At 44.0% G+C, this 23230-nt stretch overlaps 1 protein-coding gene across 2 annotated transcripts in view; it reads left to right on the forward strand.

Moving 5' to 3' along the window:
- The first annotated feature begins 7094 nt into the window (after window positions 1–7094).
- The window catches only part of KIZ (kizuna centrosomal protein), a 102026-nt gene continuing 85890 nt past the window's right edge, over window positions 7095–23230 (forward strand). For both annotated transcript variants that reach the window (XM_069954224.1, XM_069954225.1), the window contains exons 1-3: window positions 7095–7281; window positions 8185–8247; window positions 9494–9656. In XM_069954224.1, coding sequence (XP_069810325.1) covers window positions 7208–7281; window positions 8185–8247; window positions 9494–9656 — 300 coding nt within the window. In that variant the 5' untranslated portion in view covers window positions 7095–7207. The remainder of the gene's footprint in view (window positions 7282–8184; window positions 8248–9493; window positions 9657–23230) is intronic.

The following is a 23230-nucleotide window of genomic DNA, read 5'->3' on the forward strand; positions in this document are numbered from 1 at the left end:
CCCCATTCTGTTATACTAAGGGCACTGTTCAGGGGAAGTGGGGCCCATCCACTGTGTAGGACATTATAGGGAGGAAGTAAGTAAATAATCTTCAGTGAGGGTTATTATATAAAGATCCTACTACTGTGTGGGGCATTATTATGGGGGTAACTACTGTGTCGGGCACTAGTATAGGGGTAACTGCTATGTGGGCACTATTATGGTGGTAACTACTGTCTGAGAGCACTGATATGGGGGTAACTAATGTGTGAGGGCACTATTATAAAGGGAAACTACTGTGTGAGGGCACTATTATGGGGGTAACTACTGTATGGGGCAATATTATGGGGGTAACTACTGTATGGGGCACTATTATGGTGGTAACTACTGTGTGGGACACTATTATGGGGGGCACTATTATAGGGGGGGCACTGTATGTGGCACTATTAAGGAGGAAAATTACTGTGTGAGAGCACTGATATCGGGGTAACTAATGTATGAGGGCATTATTAGGGAGGCATTTTTATAGTGTGGTGCACTGGGGACAATAAGTAAGTAATCTTCAATAAGGGTTATTATATGAAGATCCAACTACTGTGTGAAACATTATTATGGGGGTAACTACTGTATGGGGCACTATTAAGGAGGCAAACTACTGTGTGAGAGCACTGATATAGGGGTATCTAATGTGTGAAAAGGAAAACTACTGTATGGGGGCACTATTAGGGAGGCACTTTTATAGTGTGGTGCACTATGGATAGGACATTTGTATAAATGTAGGATGCTGGAAAAGTGCAGAGCCTAAGATATTTAAACAGTTAAGGAAAGTGAACGTCTCAGATCAGAGAAGACATCACCTGTGAGTCACTGGTTGTAGCTGCGCTGTAGTCACTCTTTTGGAGCAATGTTAGTCTTTAAATTGTGTTTTGTGTACTATCATAGTATGGCTATACTATCTAGTCATTTGGTGGTGGTAATTTGTGCTCATGGTGTAGCTGATTATGTGTAACCTTTTGGCCATATTAATAGTTTCAGCATCATATTTCATTGGTAGTTTTATTCAGTATAGGTATATAGCAGGCAATATTCTGTCACAGTGTGGTGTTCATACATGGGTATGATGGGGCAGTATTATTTGTCTCTTGTGGATTGGTATTATTGGTATTGTTGGTGTTAGTGTACTGGGTTTTAGTAAGTAACAGTATGATGATGATGATGATGATGATGATAATATATGTACGGTGATAATACTTGCTTATTGTATACTGTATTTACAGGTAAACAGTATATATGTATAGATTCCACTTTGCTGATATAGTTATACGCTGCAGATTTATTGCACATCTGCTGCAGAGAAACAAAAATATTACCATCGTGCAGCCCTTGCTAAAAGCTTATCAGGCCATGTAATAGGCCCAGTAAGTCAGTGCTGATCTAGCAGATTGGTGCTCAATTACAATATTGATCGGGCCTTCATCGGGCCATGTAATAGGACCCTAAGAGGGGGTAAAGGTGCGTTTACACGTAACGATTATCGTGTGAATTTGCCTGATAACGATCTAATTCGAACAATAATCGTACGTGTAAACGCAGCGAACGATCAAACGACGAACAAGAAATCGTTCATTTTGATCTTTTAACATGTTCTTAAATCGTTGTTCGTAGTTCGCTAAAATTTCACCGATTGCTTCGTGTAAACGGTCGTCGTCCGTCCGCCCGCAGCCCGGCCCGCCCGTAGCACGACCCCTGCAGCCCGGCCCCGCATCCTACAGCCCCCTGCGCCAGCTCGATCGCCCCCCCTGCTGCCCCCCCAGCCATCCGATCAGCACACCCACCGCCCCCCGCTGGCCGATCAGCACTCCCGCCGAGCATACCTCACCTGATCGGCGCCGCGGGTGTTCGAGATTCCCGTCTCCGCTCTTCAGTGCATTGATTGGCTGAAGAGGGAAACCGGGAATTTCAAACAGCTCCTCTTCAGCCAATCAGTGCTGAAGAGGAGCACTGATTGGCTGAAGAGGAGCTGTTTGAAATTCCCGCCTCCCCTCTACAGCCAATCAATGCACTGAAGAGGGGAGCCGGGAATTTCGAACACCCGCTACGCCAAGCAGGTAAGGTATGCTCGTGGCGGGGGCTATCGGAGCGGCGGCGGGGGTTATCAGAGTGGAGGCGGGGGGGGGGGGCGGTCGGAGCGGCAGGGGTGGCGATCGGAGCGGCGGGGGTGGCGATCGAGCGCAGGGGGCTGTGGATGAGCGGGGGGGCCGGGCTGCGGATGGGCGGGGGGCCGGGCTGCAAATGGGGGGCCGGGCTGCGGGCGGGCCGGACTGCGGGCGGGCGATCTTAAAACGATTTTTACGTACGATATATCGTTCTGTCTAAACGCTGATCGTTATGAAAAAATAATTGTTACTCCGACATCGTTAATCGTACGATCGGGCGAATTATCGTCCCGTATAAAAGTAGCTTTAGTCTCTTTCATTAGGTAAATCCCCCAAGTAGGTAGGTCCCCCATTATGTAGGTAGGTAGGTCCCCCATTACATTTGTAGATCTCCCTAATCGTCAGGTTCCCCTGAGTAGATAGGTATGTCCCCTCAATGGACAGGTAAGGCCCCCATTAGGTAGGTATGTCCCCGTTTAGAAAGGTAAACTCATAAAAGGGGTATTACCATTATCTAATCTTTTGTTAGGTCATGTGAGATGCAAAGAAAGTAAAAAATTGTTTTCTTGTTAAGTCTTGCCCCTTTCTCTCGCTGTCATGTTGACAGCGGTTGCCTAGGATATAGGATAGCTGGGCGGTGGCAGTGACGGGACTCGCTTGGTTGGTAGCTGGTAAGTAGGATTGTATCTTTTCTATGTGTCTCTCCCACATGTATCCAGGGCTTCAGGGGCGTAGTTAATGTCTCCTGGGCCCTGGTGCAAGAGGTCAACTTGGGCCTTGCCCCCTCCTTTCACGACCAAGTGATGCTATTGGTATATATATATATATATATATATATATATATATATATATACACTCACCGGCCACTTTATTAGGTACACCTGTCCAACTGCACGTTACCACTTAATTTCTAATCAGCCAATCACATGGCGGCAACTCAGTGCATTTAGGCATGTAGACATGGTCAAGACAATCTCCTGCAGTTCAAACCGAGCATCAGTATGGGGAAGAAAGGTGATTTGAGTGCCTTTGAACGTGGCATGGTTGTTGGTGCCAGAAGGGCTGGTCTGAGTATTTCAGAAACTGCTGATCTACTGGGATTTTCACGCACAACCATCTCTAGCGTTTACAGAGAATAGTCCGAAAAAGAAAAAACATCCAGTGAGCGGCAGTTCTGTGGGCGGAAATGCCTTGTTGATGCCAGAGGTCAGAGGAGAATGGGCAGACTGGTTCGAGCTGATAGAAAGGCAACAGTGACTCAAATAGCCAACCGTTACAAGCAAGGTAGACAGAAGAGCATCTCTGAACGCACAGTACGTCGAACTTTGAGGCAGATGGGCTACAGCAGCAGAAGACCACACCGGGTGCCACTCCTTTCAGATAAGAACAGGAAACTGAGGCTACAATTTGCACAAGCTCATCGAAATTGGACAGTAGAAGATTGGAAAAACGTTGCCTGGTCTGATGAGTCTCGATTTCTGCTGCGACATTCGGATGGTAGGGTCAGAATTTGGCGTCAACAACATGAAAGCATGGATCCATCCTGCCTTGTATCAACGGTTCAGGCTGGTGGTGGTGGTGGTGTCATGGTGTGGGGAATATTTTCTTGGCATTCTTTGGGCCCCTTGGTACCAATTGAGCATCGTTGCAACGCCACAGCCTACCTGAGTATTGTTGCTGACCATGTCCATCCCTTTATGACCACAATGGACCCAACATCTGATGGCTACTTTTAGCAGGATAATGCGCCATGTCATAAAGCTAGAATCATCTCAGACTGGTTTCTTGAACATGACAATGAGTTCACCGTACTCCAATGGCCTCCACAGTCACCAGATCTTAATCCAATAGAGCATCTTTGGGATGTGGTGGAACGGGAGATTCGCATCATGGATGTGCAGCCGACAAATCTGCGCAACTGTGTGATGCCATCATGTCAATATGGACCAAAATCTCTGAGGAATGCTTCCAGCACCTTGTTGTATCTATGCCACGAAGAATTGAGGCAGTTCTGAAGGCAAAAGGGGGTCCAACCCGTTACTAGCATGGTGTACCTAATAAAGTGGCCGGTGAGTGTATATATATATATATATATATATATATATATATATAATCAATACATATTACCAATAACACCAGCATATAGGAAGAGAAAATATTATCACCATACATATTACCGCCATATTGTTACTGACCAAATCCTGTATACTGAGACCAATAATACCAATAATACCAGTATATAGGAAGGAAATATGGAAATATTGCCGCCACACCACAACCACTACCATCACCACCATATTGTTAATGACCAAATCCAGTATACTGAGACCAGTAAAACACAGTACCAGATAACAAGTAAAAAATAATATCACCACATACTAACACCACCGCTGCTACTGACTAATACCACCACATACTGACTAACACCACCGCTGCTACTGAATAATCCACTGTACAAAGATCACTATCACCTCATACAGTCATGTAGAGGTATCCCCAGCTCTACACAGGGTCTATACACCATATACATTACAGTGAAGTTATATCAAGTGACTCACAGGGGACGTTTTCTCTGATCAGAGTCGTTTTCATCTTCTTCTCCATCTGCCCTGAGCCATTACGAGAACTTCTCTGAGAATCTGCCACACAGACATATTAGGCTCCTCACTCTGGCACCATCCTCATCTCTCTACAAACTGCACATCTGTATTGGCCCGTTTATGCCCTCGTTTAGTGGGTAGGCTGACTCTGTGTGATCCCCCTTATAGTATATGCCCCCCTCTATGTAGCCTCCTTATAGGCCCCCTCTCCCCCTATGTTGCCCCCTTATAGGCCCCCTCTCCCCCTATGTAGTCCCCTTATAGGTGGGCCCCTCCCCCCCTTACTTATACCCCCTTATAAATGCCCCCCTTACTTATATCCGCTTATAGATGGCCCCCTCTCCCCCCTCCCTTATAGATGCCCCCCTCTCCACCCCCTTATAGATGGCCCCCTCTCCCCCCTCCCTTATAGATGGACCCCCCCCCCCCCTTATAGATGGCCCCCTCTTCCCCCCTCCCTTATAGATGGCCCCCCTCTTCCCCCTCCCTTATAGATGGCCCCCTCTCCCCCCCTTTATAGATGGCCCCCTCTCCCCCTTATAGATTTATAGATGGCCCCTCTCTTCCCCCCTCCCTTATAGATGGCCCCCTCTCTCCACCCTTATAGATGGCCCCCTCTCCCCCCCTTATAGATGCCCCCCCTTATAGATGGCCCCCTGTCCCCCCCCCCCTTATAGATGGCCCCTTTTCCCCCTTATAGATGGCCCCTCTTCCTCCCTGTGCACAGCAGATAACAAGAAGAAAACAACTAACCTGCCATCCGCTCCCCCGTCGAGCCTCTTGCCTCCTGGTCTGGTCCCCGGCCGATGCGCGGCTGCCGGGGGTGTCGTGTCCTATCCCCGGCAGCGCACGCATCAGAGAACTCCCTGTGCACCAGGGCTGGGACTTTCGGGACCGGAAGTTAGGACCACAGGCGCATGGAGACCTCTCTGATGCGCACGCTGCCGGGGATAGGATGCGACACCCCCGGCAGCTGCGGATCGGCCGGGGACCAGTAAGAGACGGCCTCTTGTGATCGCAAGCAAAACATTACTTGGGGTCACAACTTTACCATGGGCCCCGGGCTGTTCACCAAGCTTAGGCCCCCACAACCCACTGTAACTTTGGCAGCACTAGCTTTAGTCGTTTTCCTCCATAATGCAGCCTGTAAAGGACCTGTGGTGACATCATTGTTACATGATAAGGTCCTTCAGTATGTTCTCTAATGTTACTAATTGTCTCCTGGCTGCAGTTTTGCCCTGATTTGTGTAAAATTCCGATAAAAAGCAGTGATTTTTATGCAAATCATGGCAGAACTGTATCCTGGAGATAAAACACCACTTAAAGTATGTGTCTATTTGGGAGGCCATGGGCCCCCCAGGAGCTCAGGGCCCTGGGCTGCCGCCCGAAACTGACTTATTATAATCTGCTACTGAGGGAGCAGTCTGCAGCCATCCTAGCATCTTGTATAATGGGGTCACCCAGCTTTCCTAGCATCTTGTATAGTAGTCAATATAATGGAGGTCACCCCCCCCCCCCCCCCCAAGACTCAGAACGGCGCCCACACCTGCAGGGACTCCAAGCGCCCCCAACCAGCACGGACTCCGAGTGGCCTGCTACCCACAGCGTCTCAGAGCTGCTGAAGGGGAGACAGCACCATATTGCTGGGACAGGTGAGTATGTGGGGCCCCCTACACTTTTTTGCTATGGGGCTTCATGAATCCTAGTTACGCCCCTGTGTGTTGTGTTTTTTTTCATGTAAAACATAAAGAATCTATATATCTTGGGTATCACTGTACATGACATATCACTGCTGCATACATCATTTGTGGCACATCAATCAATCAGGCAGAATCCCGCCAGCCACTGGTGGTCTATGGGAGGCTCGCGTGGACATGTCAATTCTTCAGCGCGGAGAGAGGAGGCGCGCGAGCCTCCCATAGACCACCAGTATGTCAGTATTCTGCCAGTTTTACTCCGTGTGAACAGAGCCTTAGTAAGAGGGCAATAATATGTATTTCTAGATACCAATCATCTAAACCTAGATTGCTAGCTCTATAAATGTAGTGACAGCGCCCACTCTATCGCATTGTCCTGCAAACTGAACAACATAGATACCAAACTCCTCAGCAAGCTGGGAAATTGTGTCCCCATGGCAGGGATATCCTCGAGTTGTGGCAAAACTACACTTCCCATCATGCCTGGACAGCCTTTGGCTGTCCAGGCATGATGGGAAGTGTAGTTTTGCAGCAGCCGGAGGGCAGCATGTTCCCGACCCGTACATTGTCACTTCTCTGCTCCAAGTGAGAGAGCAGCAGAGCGCGGCAACGGCAGCTAAGTCACATGACCAGTTGGTACGCGTCACGTGACGATTCGCGGCGTCCTTGGTTACTATGGTTTCCGGCGGCCATGACACGCCGCAGTGCATTCTGGGCTGGGAACTACACTGAGAAACAGTAACGCTAGGTCGGTGTAGCCGGTGAGCTGTAGATCATGGAGAACGGGCCGGTGACAGGCGCTGACTATGACGAGCTGGTGACGAAGCTGCGGAAGAGCCTGAGAGACTGGTGAGCGCGGGAGACCGGCTATATACCGGGCGACATTCATTACTGCACACTGTATAATGGGGCATTATCACCCATAGCGACCTGATAGATCACTGCTAAACGTCCTGCTAGGGCAAAAAGCTGACCCCATCACTGACCACTATCATTGGAGCAGGATGACAGTGACCCTCATGGCTGATTGGCTCTGACTGATCATGTGACCTGCCCCATGACTCTTGTAAACACTAGAGAGTGCAGCTTCTCATCATGTTATATACATTGCCCAATCTGTGGCCCTCCAGGTGCTGTAAAGTGACAGCTCCCATCATGCCAGCCAGGGCATCCATAGGAGCCCCTGCCATACAGTGTAGCATGTGCTGAGGAGATTCTCTTTAGCCAGGGCTGGTTGTACTCCCCACACCCCTCCCCCAAAGTGTCAAAGACCTTCCCTTCTAGATGCAGCGCAAGAGCCGCGGCCAAAATGTTATAGGGATTAATGAGTTATATGGAGTACAGCATGACCACCATGCTATAGGATGAAGCTGTGATAGAAAGCTGCATCAAGTTTTGATACCTGGCTCTAATCAGTAAAAGAAAATCTAGGCAACACATTCCCTTTAAGGAGGCGACGAGAACACAAAGTGATGGGCGAGTCGCACCCGTAGTGTATCATCTGTCAGTGTTGTTAGCTAATATGTCCCATCTTACTTCTCTCCTATACCAAACATAAATAAAGAATAGTGTCAGGAATCTCTTCTGCCTTATTAACAATTTATTAACACGAAGTATACTGTTTCCAATGGGTTTTTTTTCCAAACTAGAACACAGTGATATGATTAGTTTTGGGTGAAGAAGAATTTTTGTTTTTTTTACGCTTTACAACATTTGATTCTGTTTTGTGATGGTTGTTTGTTTTTTTTGCAGTGAAATAAAAAGACTGGAATTGGAAAACAAGATGTCGCAGTGTGGCTCATCCAGTACATATCTGTAAGTAGGCTTAAAGTGTGTATTCTGAAAACCCTTTAACTTGCCATAATGTATATGTATGCATTGGAATGCTCTGTCTAAAGTTGCCTGGCTGTACATGTATGTAATTGACAGTGGGGCTTTTCTTGTAATAGTCAGAATCAGGAATACCCCTAAATCATGGCTGTTAAACCGCCTAAGACGCTTTGGTTAATAGCAGCTGCGGCATTTTAGGTGCTTGACAGATGTAGTGGGTCAACCCAATGGCAACCTGTGATAGATGTGCAGTCAGGTGAGTAACAAAGGCCTCCAGGTCTTCCATCAGTATCTGCCTTTTAAGGGTGCGTTCACACCTACAGGATCTGCAGCAGATTTGATGCTGTGTTCAGTTATTTAAATGAAATCTGCTGCAGAAAATCAGCTGCAGATCCTGTAGGTGTGAACGCACCATAAAGGAGAGTTCAGGTGAAAATTTTTATTAAAGTATTGTATTGCCCCCCAAAAGTTATACAAATCACCAATATACACTTATTATGGGAAATGCTTATAAAGTGCTTTTTTCCCTGCACTTACTACTGGAACAAGGCCTCACTTCCTGGATAAAATGGTGATGTCACAATCCAACTCCCATAGCTGTGTGGGCTGTGGCTGCTGGAGAGGATGATGGCAGGGGACACTGAGGGACACAGGGCTCTGGAGGGACACTGAGCATCCCTCTGCCATCATCCTCTCCAGCAGCCACAGCCCGCACAGCTCTGGGAGTCAGGATGTGACATCACCATGTTATCCAGGAAGTGAAGCCTTGATGCAGTAGTAAGTGCAGGGAAAAAAGCACTTTATAAGCATTTCCCATAATCAGTGTATATTGGTGATTTGTATAACTTTTGGGGACCAATACAATACAAAGGTATGTTCTGAATGCTTTTATTGATATCTAACCAGCGGGGCCAAAAGCTCTTACTTGTCCCCTATCCACAGGATAGGAGGCAAGTAAGAGATTGTGTGTGTGTGTGTGGGGGGGGGGGGGGGTTCCGACCTCCATGCCCCTCTCTTCAGATCGGCCCCTTGCTCCTTTGTTTTGGATGGACACACTGGAAATAGCCAAATGCTGCACTTTGCTCTTTCTGGCGGCTCCATAGAAAATGAATGGGGCTGTGGGGACAAGTAGGGAGAAGTAAATGGAGTTATGCAGCTAGGGGACAAGTAAAGTTAAATCAGAAAGCCATTTTAAGTAACTAGCTTATGGTCATGTAATCCTTATTTTAAGGTGTCATCGACAGTATGAGAAGTTAAAAAATTCTTTGAGAGAAATCTGTGAGAAGGAGAAGGCGGCCCGCCTCCGGAATCAGACATTCCTACAGGAGTTTGAAAGCATTGAAGCTCGTTTGCATTTTCTATTATCGAATTCAAGGGTATCGCAACATGCAAAGGTAATCTATATGGATGGGTTTATTTAACTTTTATCATTGCCGTTTTTTTAAGTCTTCAAAATATAGAATTGCACAATGAGCAATTTGCTTAATCCTGTATATGAATACCTGGCTGTGAGATTTGTTCTGTGTGCTGATTGGTTTCCTTTATCTGGGTATGGCTAAGGCTGTAGTGCAGCAAAGAATACTTTTTTGTTGAGTTTGGTTGCTTAGATTGCAGAATTCCTGGCGTAAATGCAGGACCCTTGTTCTACTGGCAATAGTACAGCATTGATAAGGGTAAGGAGGAGTCTTATTAACCTCTTCCAGTTTCATTGAAGGTCAAGAAGCGGCCTCTCTGTTGTGCTATCATGGAAGCCAAGGGCACCATTTAGAATCCAAAGTGGAATTTCCCCTTATATCAAATACTTATATTGCCGTAATTAACTGTGATTAATTCAGTTAAAATAATATTTTTTAAAAAAAGTTGCTTCTTTTCAGTAAAATCTGGGCTGTAATTCAAGCTTTTACAATATACAATGATACCAGAAGTCAGGTCAAACTCATTGAACACCCATTTATTCATCCAATGAATGAGTTGTCGCTCATCAGCTTCTTTGTTTCTTCTAATAGTGTTATTTTTTACTTATACTCCTTCACAATAAAGAGTTTATCTAGTAACTAACTGAACAAAACTGCATGGCAAAGGTAAGATGCTCGCTTTCAGAACAGGATGCTCGCACTTGACCCATGAATGATCATTACAGAGGACTCTTTATTTACTATCATTTTGCACCATGAATAGTTAGCTTCTCAGCAATTATAGCATAAATTGGCTGGTGTACAAGAATAAAAACATTAAGTAGCATTAAGTGTGTGAACATAGCTGTAAAGAGGTATTCCCATTGTAGTCAGGGGAGCCACATCTTCAGAGCATGGGTCCCCCTTCCCTCTTACTGCCACATCCAGGTAGGGAACAAACAGAGAAGGACCAGGATTACAGAAACAGCTAAGCTTGCTAAGCTTTTTTTTTTTTTTTTAATACTCTGTTTTCCCGAAAATCATCCGAAAATAATGCATAGTGGAGTAGTTACAGTTATCTTAAAATAAGGCATCCCCCTGAATGTAAGAACCCCCCCCCCCCCCCCCCCCCCCCCCCCGCTGCCATCAGGGTTATGTCTGGTCATGCTGGCTTGTGATGACAACCACTGTACAGTAAATATTAAATGTTCATGTTTTTCTTCAACAATAAGTGTGAATTATTCATGGAAATATAAGACATCCCCTAAAAATAAGACACAGCCCATCTTTGGGGGCAAAAAAATTTATATAAGACACTGTCTTATTTTCAGGGAAACACAGTAGAAGCACACATTTATCACATTTATTTTCTTTTTACCTATATATAAAGTTATGGACATGGAGAGGATAATTCCAGACTGGGATCATGTGCTAAATGGGTATAACTGATGTGAAAATCGACTAGAGTTATAAGGGCCTTTCACACGGGCCGATTATTGGTCAAGAGTGATGCTAGAAACGTTTCTGTGGACAATAATCGTCCCATGTAAAAGTGACAGAGACCATGCACGGACGGTGGAAAGTGCAGTTACATAGTACGGTTGAAAAAAGACATGTCAGGGAGTCCTGGGGTCCGGGAAGATGGCAGTCCCTTTTCTTGACCCGCAACCCCTGTCCCTGCCTACTTGCCCCCCTGGGCAGCAACTGGGTGACAGTCCCTAGCCTAACTAGGGATACAGGGCAGTAGACAGAACACACAGACAGGTATATAATAACAGGTCAGACAGTCCGAGTCGGCAGCAGGAGGTAACATCAAAATCCAAATCAGTAAGCAAAGGGTAAACAGAGTCCGGTCCAAGGTCAAGCACAGGAGGTAATGCAGTACAGAGGATGAGGCAAAGGCAAAGTCCAAGTCCAAGTGTCAAATAACAAGCAGCGTAATGGATACGCAGGTGTAACTGGAGACCAAACATACACTGGCAACTTCTGCTAGTAAGGCCCAGACTAAATGCTGCCTGAACTCCTGCCCCAGCCACTGATAGGAACAAGGAGTCTGACAGCTGAGATGGAGACCAATAGCAGCCAGGGAGCAGCTCCTGTGCTCTAAATGGAGCAAGCCTTAGGAGCAGCTAGCTACACCTGAAGGCTTAACCCCACAAGCACCAGAGAAGAGGAGTCAGGAGAAGCATGAAGCTGGGTGTTGGCTCCCTGGCAGCACAGTATGATGCGTGTGAATCCGGGAGAGACATTGGGAGTCGGCTGGTTCTTCCAGACGAATTCACACACAATGAACGAACTCTAACAAGACACATGTCCATCAAGTTTAACCAAGGAGGGGATGGATGCAAGGAAGAGGGATATACAAGGAGGGGATGGATGCAAGGAAGAGGGATATACATGGAGGGGATGGATGCAAGGAAGAGGGATATACATGGAGGGGATTGATGCAGGGCAGGGATCAAAGAGATTAAACCAGAGTAATAAATGGAATAGGAGGACTAGAGTACCCAGGAAGATCATCACAATTAGGAATAGTTAGTTTAGAACACGGACAGCTAATGGGTGACCTGAAAACTATGGAGGAATATATTTTGGGGGCAATCCTGTTCCAGGACTGTATCTGTAACAAGGGGACACCCTCTTCATCTACAAAAAGAAGATTTCTACCCCAGCCCAGAAGGAGATTCTTTCCTGTAAGAGCAGTGAGACTATGGAGCTCTCTGCCTGAAGAAGTGGTCATGGTGAACTCACTAAAAGAGTGCAGAGAGGCCCTGGATCCATTTCTGGAGTGTAATAATATTACAGGTTATAATCACTATATTCTGGAGAAGGGTCGCAGATTCAGGGTTTTATCGTGATAACCAGCTTTGGAGTCAGGAAAGAATTTTTCTCCCTAAATTAGGTAAATTTACTTCTGCCTCTTGGTGTGGGCTGTTGTTCTTAGACCCAGCTAATGGTGTGTTCTCATTGGGGGATATTTATTATAGCTTGATTACCAATGGCGTACTAAAGTCATAACACTTTTATGCAATCTTTATTTGTGCAAAAGTGTGCATCTTTTAGGAATTTTTAGGCATTTTTTTTTTATAAAGTTGGTTGGCTTTAGTGGCAGGTCGTGTGGCCTGCAATGACCTGACTTTACCATACTTTACTATAATACCAGAGAATTGACACAAATTATAACAGATTTGTACACCAGCTCCTAACTCAAAGTATGAAACTCAGCTGGTAAAAGATGGTCCGCAGATATTAAGAATTGCGTGTCTCTAAATAAATTTGGGGCATCTTACACCAGTGTATCTTTGTATGAAGAGTGACATATAAAAGTTGGTATTAATTACTGCCATTGTGTTTCTGCACCTGGTGCATACAGATGTTGTGTCCATTGGGCTTAATTTGCCTTTTGGCTTTTTTTGCATCCTTCAGTCCAGTGTACATAACTGTGCCTTTATTTCTTACGAGATGTATGAGAAGAGAACAAAGACCAGGAGGATGGCGCCTAGTGTAATTCTGTTTGGTGTATAAAGGACAAGAAGAGTATTATGGGTGGGTTCTCACCTCTGAGCCCCTTGGGCTTTGTGCATATCACCCAATAAGCCAGGGGTACCGTTAGTCATGGAGAGGGCTGCTGGCCGGGTGTCCCAGATGACTGGATGCTCCCACAAAAGGGCCCCTTCTTTCGAGGTAAGTGAAAGATAAAGAAGAATCTGGAGAGGACTCCTGACACTGCTGCAAAGTAGATGTCTCCAAAGTCGGAGTGATGGTAAAAGGTTAAAAGGCTTTATTGACAAATAAACCAAGGTAAAGATAAGGAATAAAAATTTTGTCAAAATCTGATGAAGGGATCTTTTATATTTTATATTTCCATGTCCCAAAATGTGTAATTGATTTTATGCTTAATTATTAGAGATGAGCGAACCTCAAGCATGGTCGAGCATGTCGATCCGAACCCGAACTTTCAGCATTTGATTAGCGGTGGCTGCTGAAGTTGGATAAAGCCCTAAGGCTATGTGGAAATCATGGATATAGTCATTGGCTGTATCCATGTTTTCCAGACAATGTTAGAGCTTTATCCAAGTTCAGCAGCCCCCGCTAATCAAATACCGAACGTTCGGGTTCGGATCGACTCGGTTCGCTCATCTCAATTAATTATATTTTTATTTTGTATCTTTACCTTGGTTTTAATTGTCAATAAAGCCTTTTAACCTTTTAATACCACCCCAACTTTGGAGACATCTACTTTGCGGCAGCGCCCAGAGTCCTCTCCAGATTCTTCTTTGCCTTCCACTTAACCTTTATTTCTTACGAGCGCATCTAGCAGCGACAACACATTTCGTGCCCTTCCGGCACTTCATAAAGCTGTGCACTTGATGAAGTGCCAGAAGGGTACAAAATGGCCTGTCGTTGCTAGATCTGCTCGTAAGCACATCTCCCTGCCATGCAGCTGTGATTTTAAGATGTGAATAAAGACATTTTCTACACCTCAAGACATGTGAGTGTCGCTAGCTTTACTTTGATTGGCATCGCTGTTTTCTGATGAACAGTGAGTTGGTGTTAAGTTAATTGTCCATAATTGAGAATCCTACAACCGACGGGCTGACATCTATATTTATACCCCGGTAGTGCCTGACCCCAATTGCTGTTGTGTTTTGGTACAAGGAAAACCCCAACTTCACAGCCCTGTCCAAAATAACAAAGTTTAAGCACCCCTAAAATTCTTATAGTGATCCCTTCCACAGGATACAACTGATCTGATCCCATGATCGTGTGTAAAACTGTAAATGTCACTCTCTCTTACCAGACCAGGGACTGAAAAAGTGGTCCTGGAGCTCAGCTAAAATTTTTATAGGGTCAGATACTAAAACAGTTTTTTTTTTTTTTTTTTTTATATATAATCTATTTGTATTTTGTGATTGTACTTTTTTTTCCATATGGCGATTGCCATCTTGAACTGTTGTTAATTGCATTTACAGATGTGCTTTACAGCAAGCGTCATTATATGGGAAAGTTTTCTAGGTATGCTCTGTGACCTGTGCAACCATTCATGATCTACTGTAAAATAGTGCAGCATTTTAGAGATACTGAGGTGATGTCAGCTGCCAATGCCTTGCTGCACTGAAAGAGGACCTGTAGCCAACCCCTCCCCCCCCCCAAAAAAAAAAAAAATGTTACTATCGTGAAATACTTTAGGATTCTCTTCTCACACACCTATTTACAGTTTCTTTATACAGCCTTCCATTCCAGAGATATAAAGGTTTATAATTTCTCTGACAGTTTAGTTAATAGTCAGATGGGCGTAAATATAATTTTAAACATGGGAGTAAAAATCAGGTGATGGGCAGAATTACACAGTCAGGGGGTATGGATATTTTACTTGGGGGTGTTTATATCTAATAAACTTCCCCTTACTGTACAATCACAACCATCCCCTGATAGTCACCCCTTTTATAAAAATTATTAAAAAGTTCACACCCATTTGACTAATAACTGAATTGTCAGACTATAAAGCCACGTATCTAGGGAACATTAGGGTTTATCAAGAAACCCTACAGGTCATCTTTTTTTTTTTTTTTTTTAATTCGTTTTATTGAATTTTGTGCAGAGAAGGTTACCTCACCGCTCCACACTCCAAGGAACCAACAAATAAAAACAGCATCAACATCTCGCCCACGCAGTGGCAGTATATATTCCAAGTGGCACATCAGTTTACAAAGATCATGGAATTAGCTAGCAGCAATTGTACAGACGAAAAGAGAAATATACATTTATTAAACCCTCTCAAGCTAGTATGGCTGTTTAACTGGCTAAACACAAAGCAGGAGTCTAAATACAGACAATAATAGGTTAGGGCAGAAATGAGGCTCTAAGCTTTCTAAACCATTGTACTGTATACAAGATCAGAGGGTGATTGCACCCCCCCCCTATACCTTCTCGAATTTTTTTGGTTGACCCCTACTTTTATATACCACCTTCTCATATGGGACTATAAGGTTAACCACCTTTTTCCACTTGGACAAAGTTGGGGGGCAAGTGTCCAACGGAGAGCGATGGTCTTCCTAGCAAGAAAGACCACCTATCTCAAACAAACACACTAGACGTTCCAAGAGGATGTCTCTAGAAACTATTTCTTTTAAGAGGGCCACCACCTCATTCCAAAATGAAGCAACATATGAACATTGCCATATCAAGTGCCAGAAATCTGCTCTTGGGGCGTGACATCTATGGCACTCATCAGTAGGGAGCCTTCCCATTTTAAAGAGCCTTACTGGGGTGATATAACTATAGTGTATAATGTACAGTTGAGTCATTTTGTGGGTGGCGGCTGTGGAGACCAAAGTGTGAGAGTTAAGGATATCTCGCCAGTCTTCCTCAGTCATTGACGGAATATGTGCTTTCCAGTATAATCCTGCAGGAATGGGAGAGGCAGTAGATTTTAGAGTAATAACTACAGGTCATCTTTAAAGGGGGTTTTTGATTAAAACGTACTTGTCCCCTATCCACAGGATAGAGGACAAGTAAGAGATGTCGGCCTCTGTGCCCACCATCAATATCCAAATCGGCCCCTGTCTCCTTTGTTTTGGATAGAACCGTGGGTTGGCACATGATCTGCAGCTCTATTCATTTTCTGTGGAGCCACAGAAGAAACCAGTGCTGTACTTTCAGCTCTGTTAAAAATAAAGCCACTGGGGGCACGAAGGTTAGACCCCCATGATCTCTTACTATCCTGTGGCTAGGGGACAAGTCTCCTTTAATAAAAGGAGAAGTCCAGCCATTTTTAAAATCTGGCAGCGGGGAATTTGATCAGGAGTATGAACTTACCTCTCCCCGTGCCTGCCGTGAGCTGTGGGACTGGCCTCGGAAACCCCGCTGGGCTCCGGAATCTCCAGTGCTGACACGTCCCTACCCGACTGATGGACGGGAAGCCGCTCCAGTCACTGATTGGCTGAGCGGCCAGTCCATTTGCCGGAACAGGCATTTTACCCCGAGTCACGATGTCATCACAACTTGGGGGAAAATTACTTCTGGTGGGGCTTCCCGAGGCTGGTCCCGACGCTCATTACAGGCACAGGGAGAGGTAAGTTCGTACTCCTGATCAAATCCCCTCCCGCCCCTGCTGACTGCCAGATTTTAAAAATGGCCGGACTTCTCCTTCAATAGATCTCTCCTTGTTTGTGACCGTGCTGGTCTTATCACAACGTTTCATAGCAGACCATAGACTGTTCTAATAAGGAAGCTTGTCCTGTATATGTTTCATGCCGCCCATAGTTTAAGCCTCATAAACTTAATTACTGCCGATATTCCCCAACAACCACTATAACAAATAAAACTGTTATTGAGGCAGAGAAATATGAAAGCTGCATTAGCACTACAGCATGTATTCGGCTGAAGATTTAGCAATACCATCGTGCCTTTCCCTTTCACCTTGGCTTAATAGGAGAAACTCACGTAGACTAAAATATTTTACTTCCCAAGTAACGTTATTAGTAAGTCGGATGGATGTGTCTGGTAATCCACACGGCCTATTTCCCGTCTTTAATGGGCTTTGAATAGCTTGGTTACCATATTTGCCGTGATCTTGCCGTCTCTGTGCTATGAACACACATTAGAGAATATCATTATGCCATGCCACGAAGCACAACAGAATGCAGCAATTCCATTTGTTTGTTGTGTACTTTATCCCCCTCTTTTACAAAGGAGAGGAAGCCGATTACATATCTCCAGGACTGACAGAAGGAAAAAAAAAAAAAAATTCTGACGTCCGGAAAATGCTCAAATGTATTGGGTTATGTATCTGTAGTAATGCAGGCTTCTAATCCCTCCTACTATCTCCATATAAATGATGCCGTTCAAGGCCATTGCTTCTTTCTTCACTTAAAAAAAAAAAAAAGAAATAAAAAAAACAGCAAAGCCCTTTCAGATGAAATGTCTAAAAACATGGCGTAATAACTTGGAGCATGCTGGCAAGTGTAGTCACTTGTGACTGCGTGAATCCCCCTCAGCAAGTCAATATTGTAATAAGCAGAACTGGTAACATCTCTCCATTATTCAGAGGAGCCAACAGCGTGCTTGTCCCTTAGGCTGCGGCATTCATTAAGAAAAGCTTACTGGGCTGAAAGCTGGAAACAGATGATAACAGGATATGATTTTCATATTTAATGCATCCCCTTGGAAGAGTATGTGTGCTGCAGATTGATAGAAGAATCTACTGCTACTTTACTGAAAGACTTTTTAGTTTGCCCTATAGCTACCGATGGAATCATTCAGCCAAGAAATTACCTTTTCCTCTTTTTACCTGCTTTATATATCTGCCAAGCAGGCAGCCGAGCTGCCAGTGGATGTTATTGTGCAGTTAACTGTTTGGTATTTAAGACTCTTATCAGAAAAGAAACAGAGGCCATACATTTTTTTTTTTTTTAAGTAGGAATAAGGTTTGAGGTTTTTTTTTTTCCCTCTCTCTTTGGTATTTTAGTTGGCAGAAATGTGAGTTCGCTGGAAGTTGTTTGTACGGTTGTCTATGCTCATTTTTTCTTTTTAGGTGGCTATTAAAAGTTTAGGTGACTTCTTTTTTTGGGGGGGGGGGGGGGAAATGTGTGTGTGTGTGTGAAGTATGCTCAGATTCCCCGAAATCCAAGGAAATCTCTTTGATCGGCACATAATGAAGGGAAATATTTATGAAAGGGGTGTTATGGAGCACGAAAACCTTTTTAGGGTGATAGGGGAGGGTATAACGGAAATATGTACATGTACTTCAATACCTGCATATTGCTTCTAGACGTTTATTCCTATCTGACAGATGAGATGAAAGAGGACAATGTGAGTACAAACAATGAGAAGTTGACTGTTCATTCATGAGCACAAAACTGTATATAATTTATCCCAGATCTTGCTCTTTGACTGCTTTTTACCTTTCCTGTATTAGGACAGAGCTGTCATCTTTGACTGTAGTTTAGGTACAACATCTACAGGGAGTCTTAGGTAGTCAGAGACACGCCTCCTGTCTTCTCATTGGTTAAAGGTAATCTAATTTGCTTATATGTCACTGTTGTGCACAGGGAGCAGAGGATGAAGGTATGTTTCTTATCTTCATCCTCTGCATGGTTTTTGTTATATTAGAAGTGTTACCCCTTAACAACATTGGGAATATATTTACGCCGTGATTCTGCTCTGAACCGTACCGTTGTTAACAGTTGGCTAATTAACCACTTAAATGCAGCTGTCAAAGCTGACAGCTGCATTTATATGCTACTAAATCCCCTTACCTGGGGGTCTAGTGGACTGAATTGCCCAACCCCTCCCTATCCGATGCGATCACAGAGGGGTTATCCATGCTTCTGCCCAGGCTGGCGATCAGCACTGTAATGAAGCTGATCCGGCTCGGCACTCCATTGCTATGGGCTCCAGCAGCCCATAGTAATGGCTTTGTTCTTTATGAGCAATCAGTATAGTTAACATAGAAGTCCCTCAGAGGGACTTCTAGTAATAGTGTGAAGAAGAAAAAAGTTTCTTCTTTTCCCTTTTCCCATTTTAGAAATGTAAAAAAAATAAACATATTTGGTATTGCCATGTGCGAAATCGCCCGAACTATTAAGTTATCATATTCCTAATCTTGTGTGGTAACCAGTGTAAGCGCAAAAAATGCCAAAGCTCAAAACTGCTGATTTTTAGTTACATCAAATCCAGAAAAATTATAATAAAAAATATTAACCCCTAGACGACCCTGGGCGTACAGTTACGCCATGGAAGTCTGTCACCAGACAAACCTGGACGTAACTGTACCTCCTGGGTGTTTCTCCTGCTATGAAGCGCCCTCCGAGCGGAGTGTGTCATTAACTCCTTAAACGCGCGGCCGTGGCGTTTAAGTGTAAGTGACAGGGAGAGTCCCCTGTCACTCACCGATCGGGACCCCCGCAGTGTGGGAGGTCTCTTACCTTCCTCTGCGCGGTGCGATCGGCGATCTGCTCACTGAGCCTGCACAGGCAGGCTCAATGAGCAGATCACCTGTCACACTAATCAATGCTATGCCTATGGCATAGCAATGATCAGTGTGAATAATCACACTATTGAATGTAAAAGTCCCCCAAAGGGACTTCAAATGTGTTAAAAAAAAAAAAATTAAAAACACCAATACACTACCTCAAAGCCCCTTCCCCAATAAAAGTTTAAATCACCCCCCTTTTCCCATTATATAAATAAAACAAGCGTCATTGCGAACGGTGTAGACGAAAAGAGGGAAAAAAGTGCGCGGATTACAGATTTTATGTTACATTATATATAAATTTTTTTTATAAAAAGTGATTAAAACGTCCGATCTTCACAAATATGGTATTAATAAAGACTAGAGATCATGGCGGAAAAAATTACACCCCATACAGCTCCATAGGTGAAAAAATAAAACTGTTATAAGCGTCACAAAAAAAGGATTTCATTAAAATAAATATATAACATTAGAGAATTTGTGTAACCTGCATATGGTTGTGTTCGAGCTGACCTATAGAATAATGGTATCATGTCGCTTTTACCATATAGTGCATTACGTAGACACAGGAACCCCCCCCCAAACGTTACCATATTGCATTCTTTTTTACGATTTCACCTATTTGTAGCTTCATAAATAATAACTTTGGGATTCCGTCATACATGTTATGGTAAAATGAAAGACACCATTACAAAGTACAACTATTCCTGTAAAAAACAAGCACTTACATGGCCCTGTAGATAGAAAACTGAAAGTGCTAGAGCTCTTAGAAGGGGTGGAGGGAAAAGGGAAAACACTGAGATCAAAATTTGCGCGGTCCACTGGGTCATTTTGGGCCTGGTCTCAAAGGGTTAAAAAGTCACATATAAGCAAGCAAGCACCTAGGACTTCATAGTCACATATAAGGGGGCAATGCACCTAGGACTTCACTGCATTGAGCGCTTTCACTAGCAGCCAGCAGTGTTGTCATTTGGCTGGTCTCCCTGAGTTCAGCAATCTGTTTCTCTTAAAGCTATAGAACTAGAATAGAATAGAAAGTACAGATCAGTAGAAGCGATCAAATAAAATAAAATTTATATAGGTTGCCTATCATTGTAATCGTACTGACTTGAGGAACATAGATATCATGTCAGTTTTACCATAAGGCGAATGTTGTAAACACGGAACCTCCTAAAATAAAAAATAAAAAGTTTTTTTTTTTTCAATTTCACCACACAAATAATTTTTTTCCAGCACATTTAATTGAAAAATTTAGTCTGTCATTGCAAAGTACACTTGATGTCACAAAAAATAAGGGCTTATGTAGGTCTGTAGGTAAAAAATGTGAGTGCAATGGCCTCTTAGACATGAGGGAGGAAAAAAACCAAAGCGCAAGAGCAAAAATTGGCTTGGTCCCTAAGGTGTTTATCTTAATGCTTAATTAGCTGTTTTGGTGCACTGGTGGTGGGACTACCCCACAGAGCACTAATCCCACTTTGCTGATATTCATTAGTAGGGGCGTGCCATTCGAGGGTGAATTGGTGCACTGGGGGGTGGTAGTCCTTCCCCCAGTGCACCAAAATGCCTAATAAGCCTGAATATTAACACCTAATAGCATGGAAACTATGCCAATGATAAAGGTAAGAAACTTACTTTTATCCTTAGTGCCCCATGCGCAGTAGGGACATATTAGCAGGTTAGATTTTTCTAACCTGCTGATAGTTTTACTTTAAGGCTGCTGCCCTTTCTACTCCTACAGCTCGGCCTCTTCAGATTGACCATTAATATTAGATTGGTCCAATTCTTAGTTCCCCTATCCGATCAGCTGTCTGAATGGGTCAAAGTTCTTCGTTGTTTACCGGCACTCATTCTTGCAATCGCCTTTAGTAGTGGTAAGGCAAGGAACTGCAAATTTGTTCCATTCAAAGTAACAGGATAACACTGCAGTTCCTTGCACTGCTGCTGCTAAAAAGACAGTGATTACAAGGACAAGTGCAGGTTAACATTAAAGAAGCTGTGGTACTCACACAAGCATTGTGGCACATTACACTGCTGCTGTAGATCACAGCAGATTAATTGCTGCCACATCCAGTATACCAAGGCCAGTTTTACCAATAATACCAATAATAAGGGACAAATAATACCATCACACTATGACCACTGCTGTTATCACTGTTCTGCTACTGAATAAAATCTTATCCTATACTGAGACCAAAATCCACCTATAAAGTGACCATTTATTGGTAGATACCAATTCTACACAGGCTCCAGACCGTACAAATAATAACAGTGACTTATATCCAGTGACAGGAGATATCTTTAGTGGTCACAGTTGCTAACTTTTCTTTTTTTTTTCCGTCCGACCCGATCCACGACTCTTTTTGGCGGAATCTGCCAGAGAAAAATGTTAGGTTTCCTGCTACAGTAAATATTGAAATAGGTCCCTCTATGCCCTCATATAGTATTTAGGTCACACTGTACCCCAGTATATTAGTTAGGTTACTCCAGTGTCCCCATATAATAGTTAGGTCCTCTCTGTGCCCCCATGTAACACTCCGGTCCCCTCTGTGCCCCCTCATATAGTAGGTGCACTGTGTACCCCCATATAGCAGTTAGGCCCCCTTCTGTGCATCCATGTAGTAGTTTACCCTCTCTGTGCACCCATATAGTAGTTAGGTCCCCCTCTGTGCCCCCATATAGTAGCTAGGACCCTTTTCTTCATCCATGTAGTAGTTGACCCCCTCTGTACACCAATATAGTAGTTAGGCCCCTTCTGTGCATCCTTATACTAGTTACTTCCCCTCTGTGCATCCTTGAATTACACGATTTAACCGTATAGCAGTTATACTTTAGAGTGCTTATAGTAAAAAGGCTAGCTGCAGCTTCCGCTAACTGAGTAGATTAGTTTGACACCTGTCTGCGTTTGTCAGGGTTGGCCCTGTGGATGAGAGGCCATCAATTTTCATAGGCTGGACCCCTTGAAGCACTATCCTCACTGTTGACTGACAAAGGAAGGATGTTCTATTTGCCACACCCCTATCTTCCCTGGTATTGTGTCTGTAGGGCATTTCACTTTACACCATGTTTGATAAATTTCCCCCTATATTTCTATACATTTATATTTAAAGAGGGAATACCCCTTTAAAGTTGTTCATTAATAACTAAGTAAAGTACATTATATACGTGATGTTTAGTAATGTTATGTGAATGTTTTTATGGATTAAAAATGTTACAGTAGTGATGTTGACGTGTACCCGGATAGACCTATAGTAGGGGTTGGGTACCTATTACTCCCGAGCCAGATTTGACTCTTTTGATGGCTGCCTGCCCCACGTTGCGTTTGTGTGGTGTCCCATCACGTGTGTTCCTTGTCTGTCGCAAAAGCCTAGTACTCACACTTAAGGTGGTGATGACGATATGTATGAGTTTCACCACTAGATGTCAGCGTTTTATGTGTAAACTTGTATATATGTATTGCACAGCTGTAGTCACTAAAGGGTTATTGTCTCTTTGTACTATGTGATTCTGTGGACCAGTGGAGATACTTCTTTCTTCTCTACCTATCTCTATTCTCCTTTCTATGCACACTCTCTTCTCCACCAATTACAGGGACTCTAAC

This window comes from Dendropsophus ebraccatus, chromosome 15 (genome assembly GCF_027789765.1).
Source record: "Dendropsophus ebraccatus isolate aDenEbr1 chromosome 15, aDenEbr1.pat, whole genome shotgun sequence".
NCBI lineage: Eukaryota > Metazoa > Chordata > Amphibia > Anura > Hylidae > Dendropsophus > Dendropsophus ebraccatus.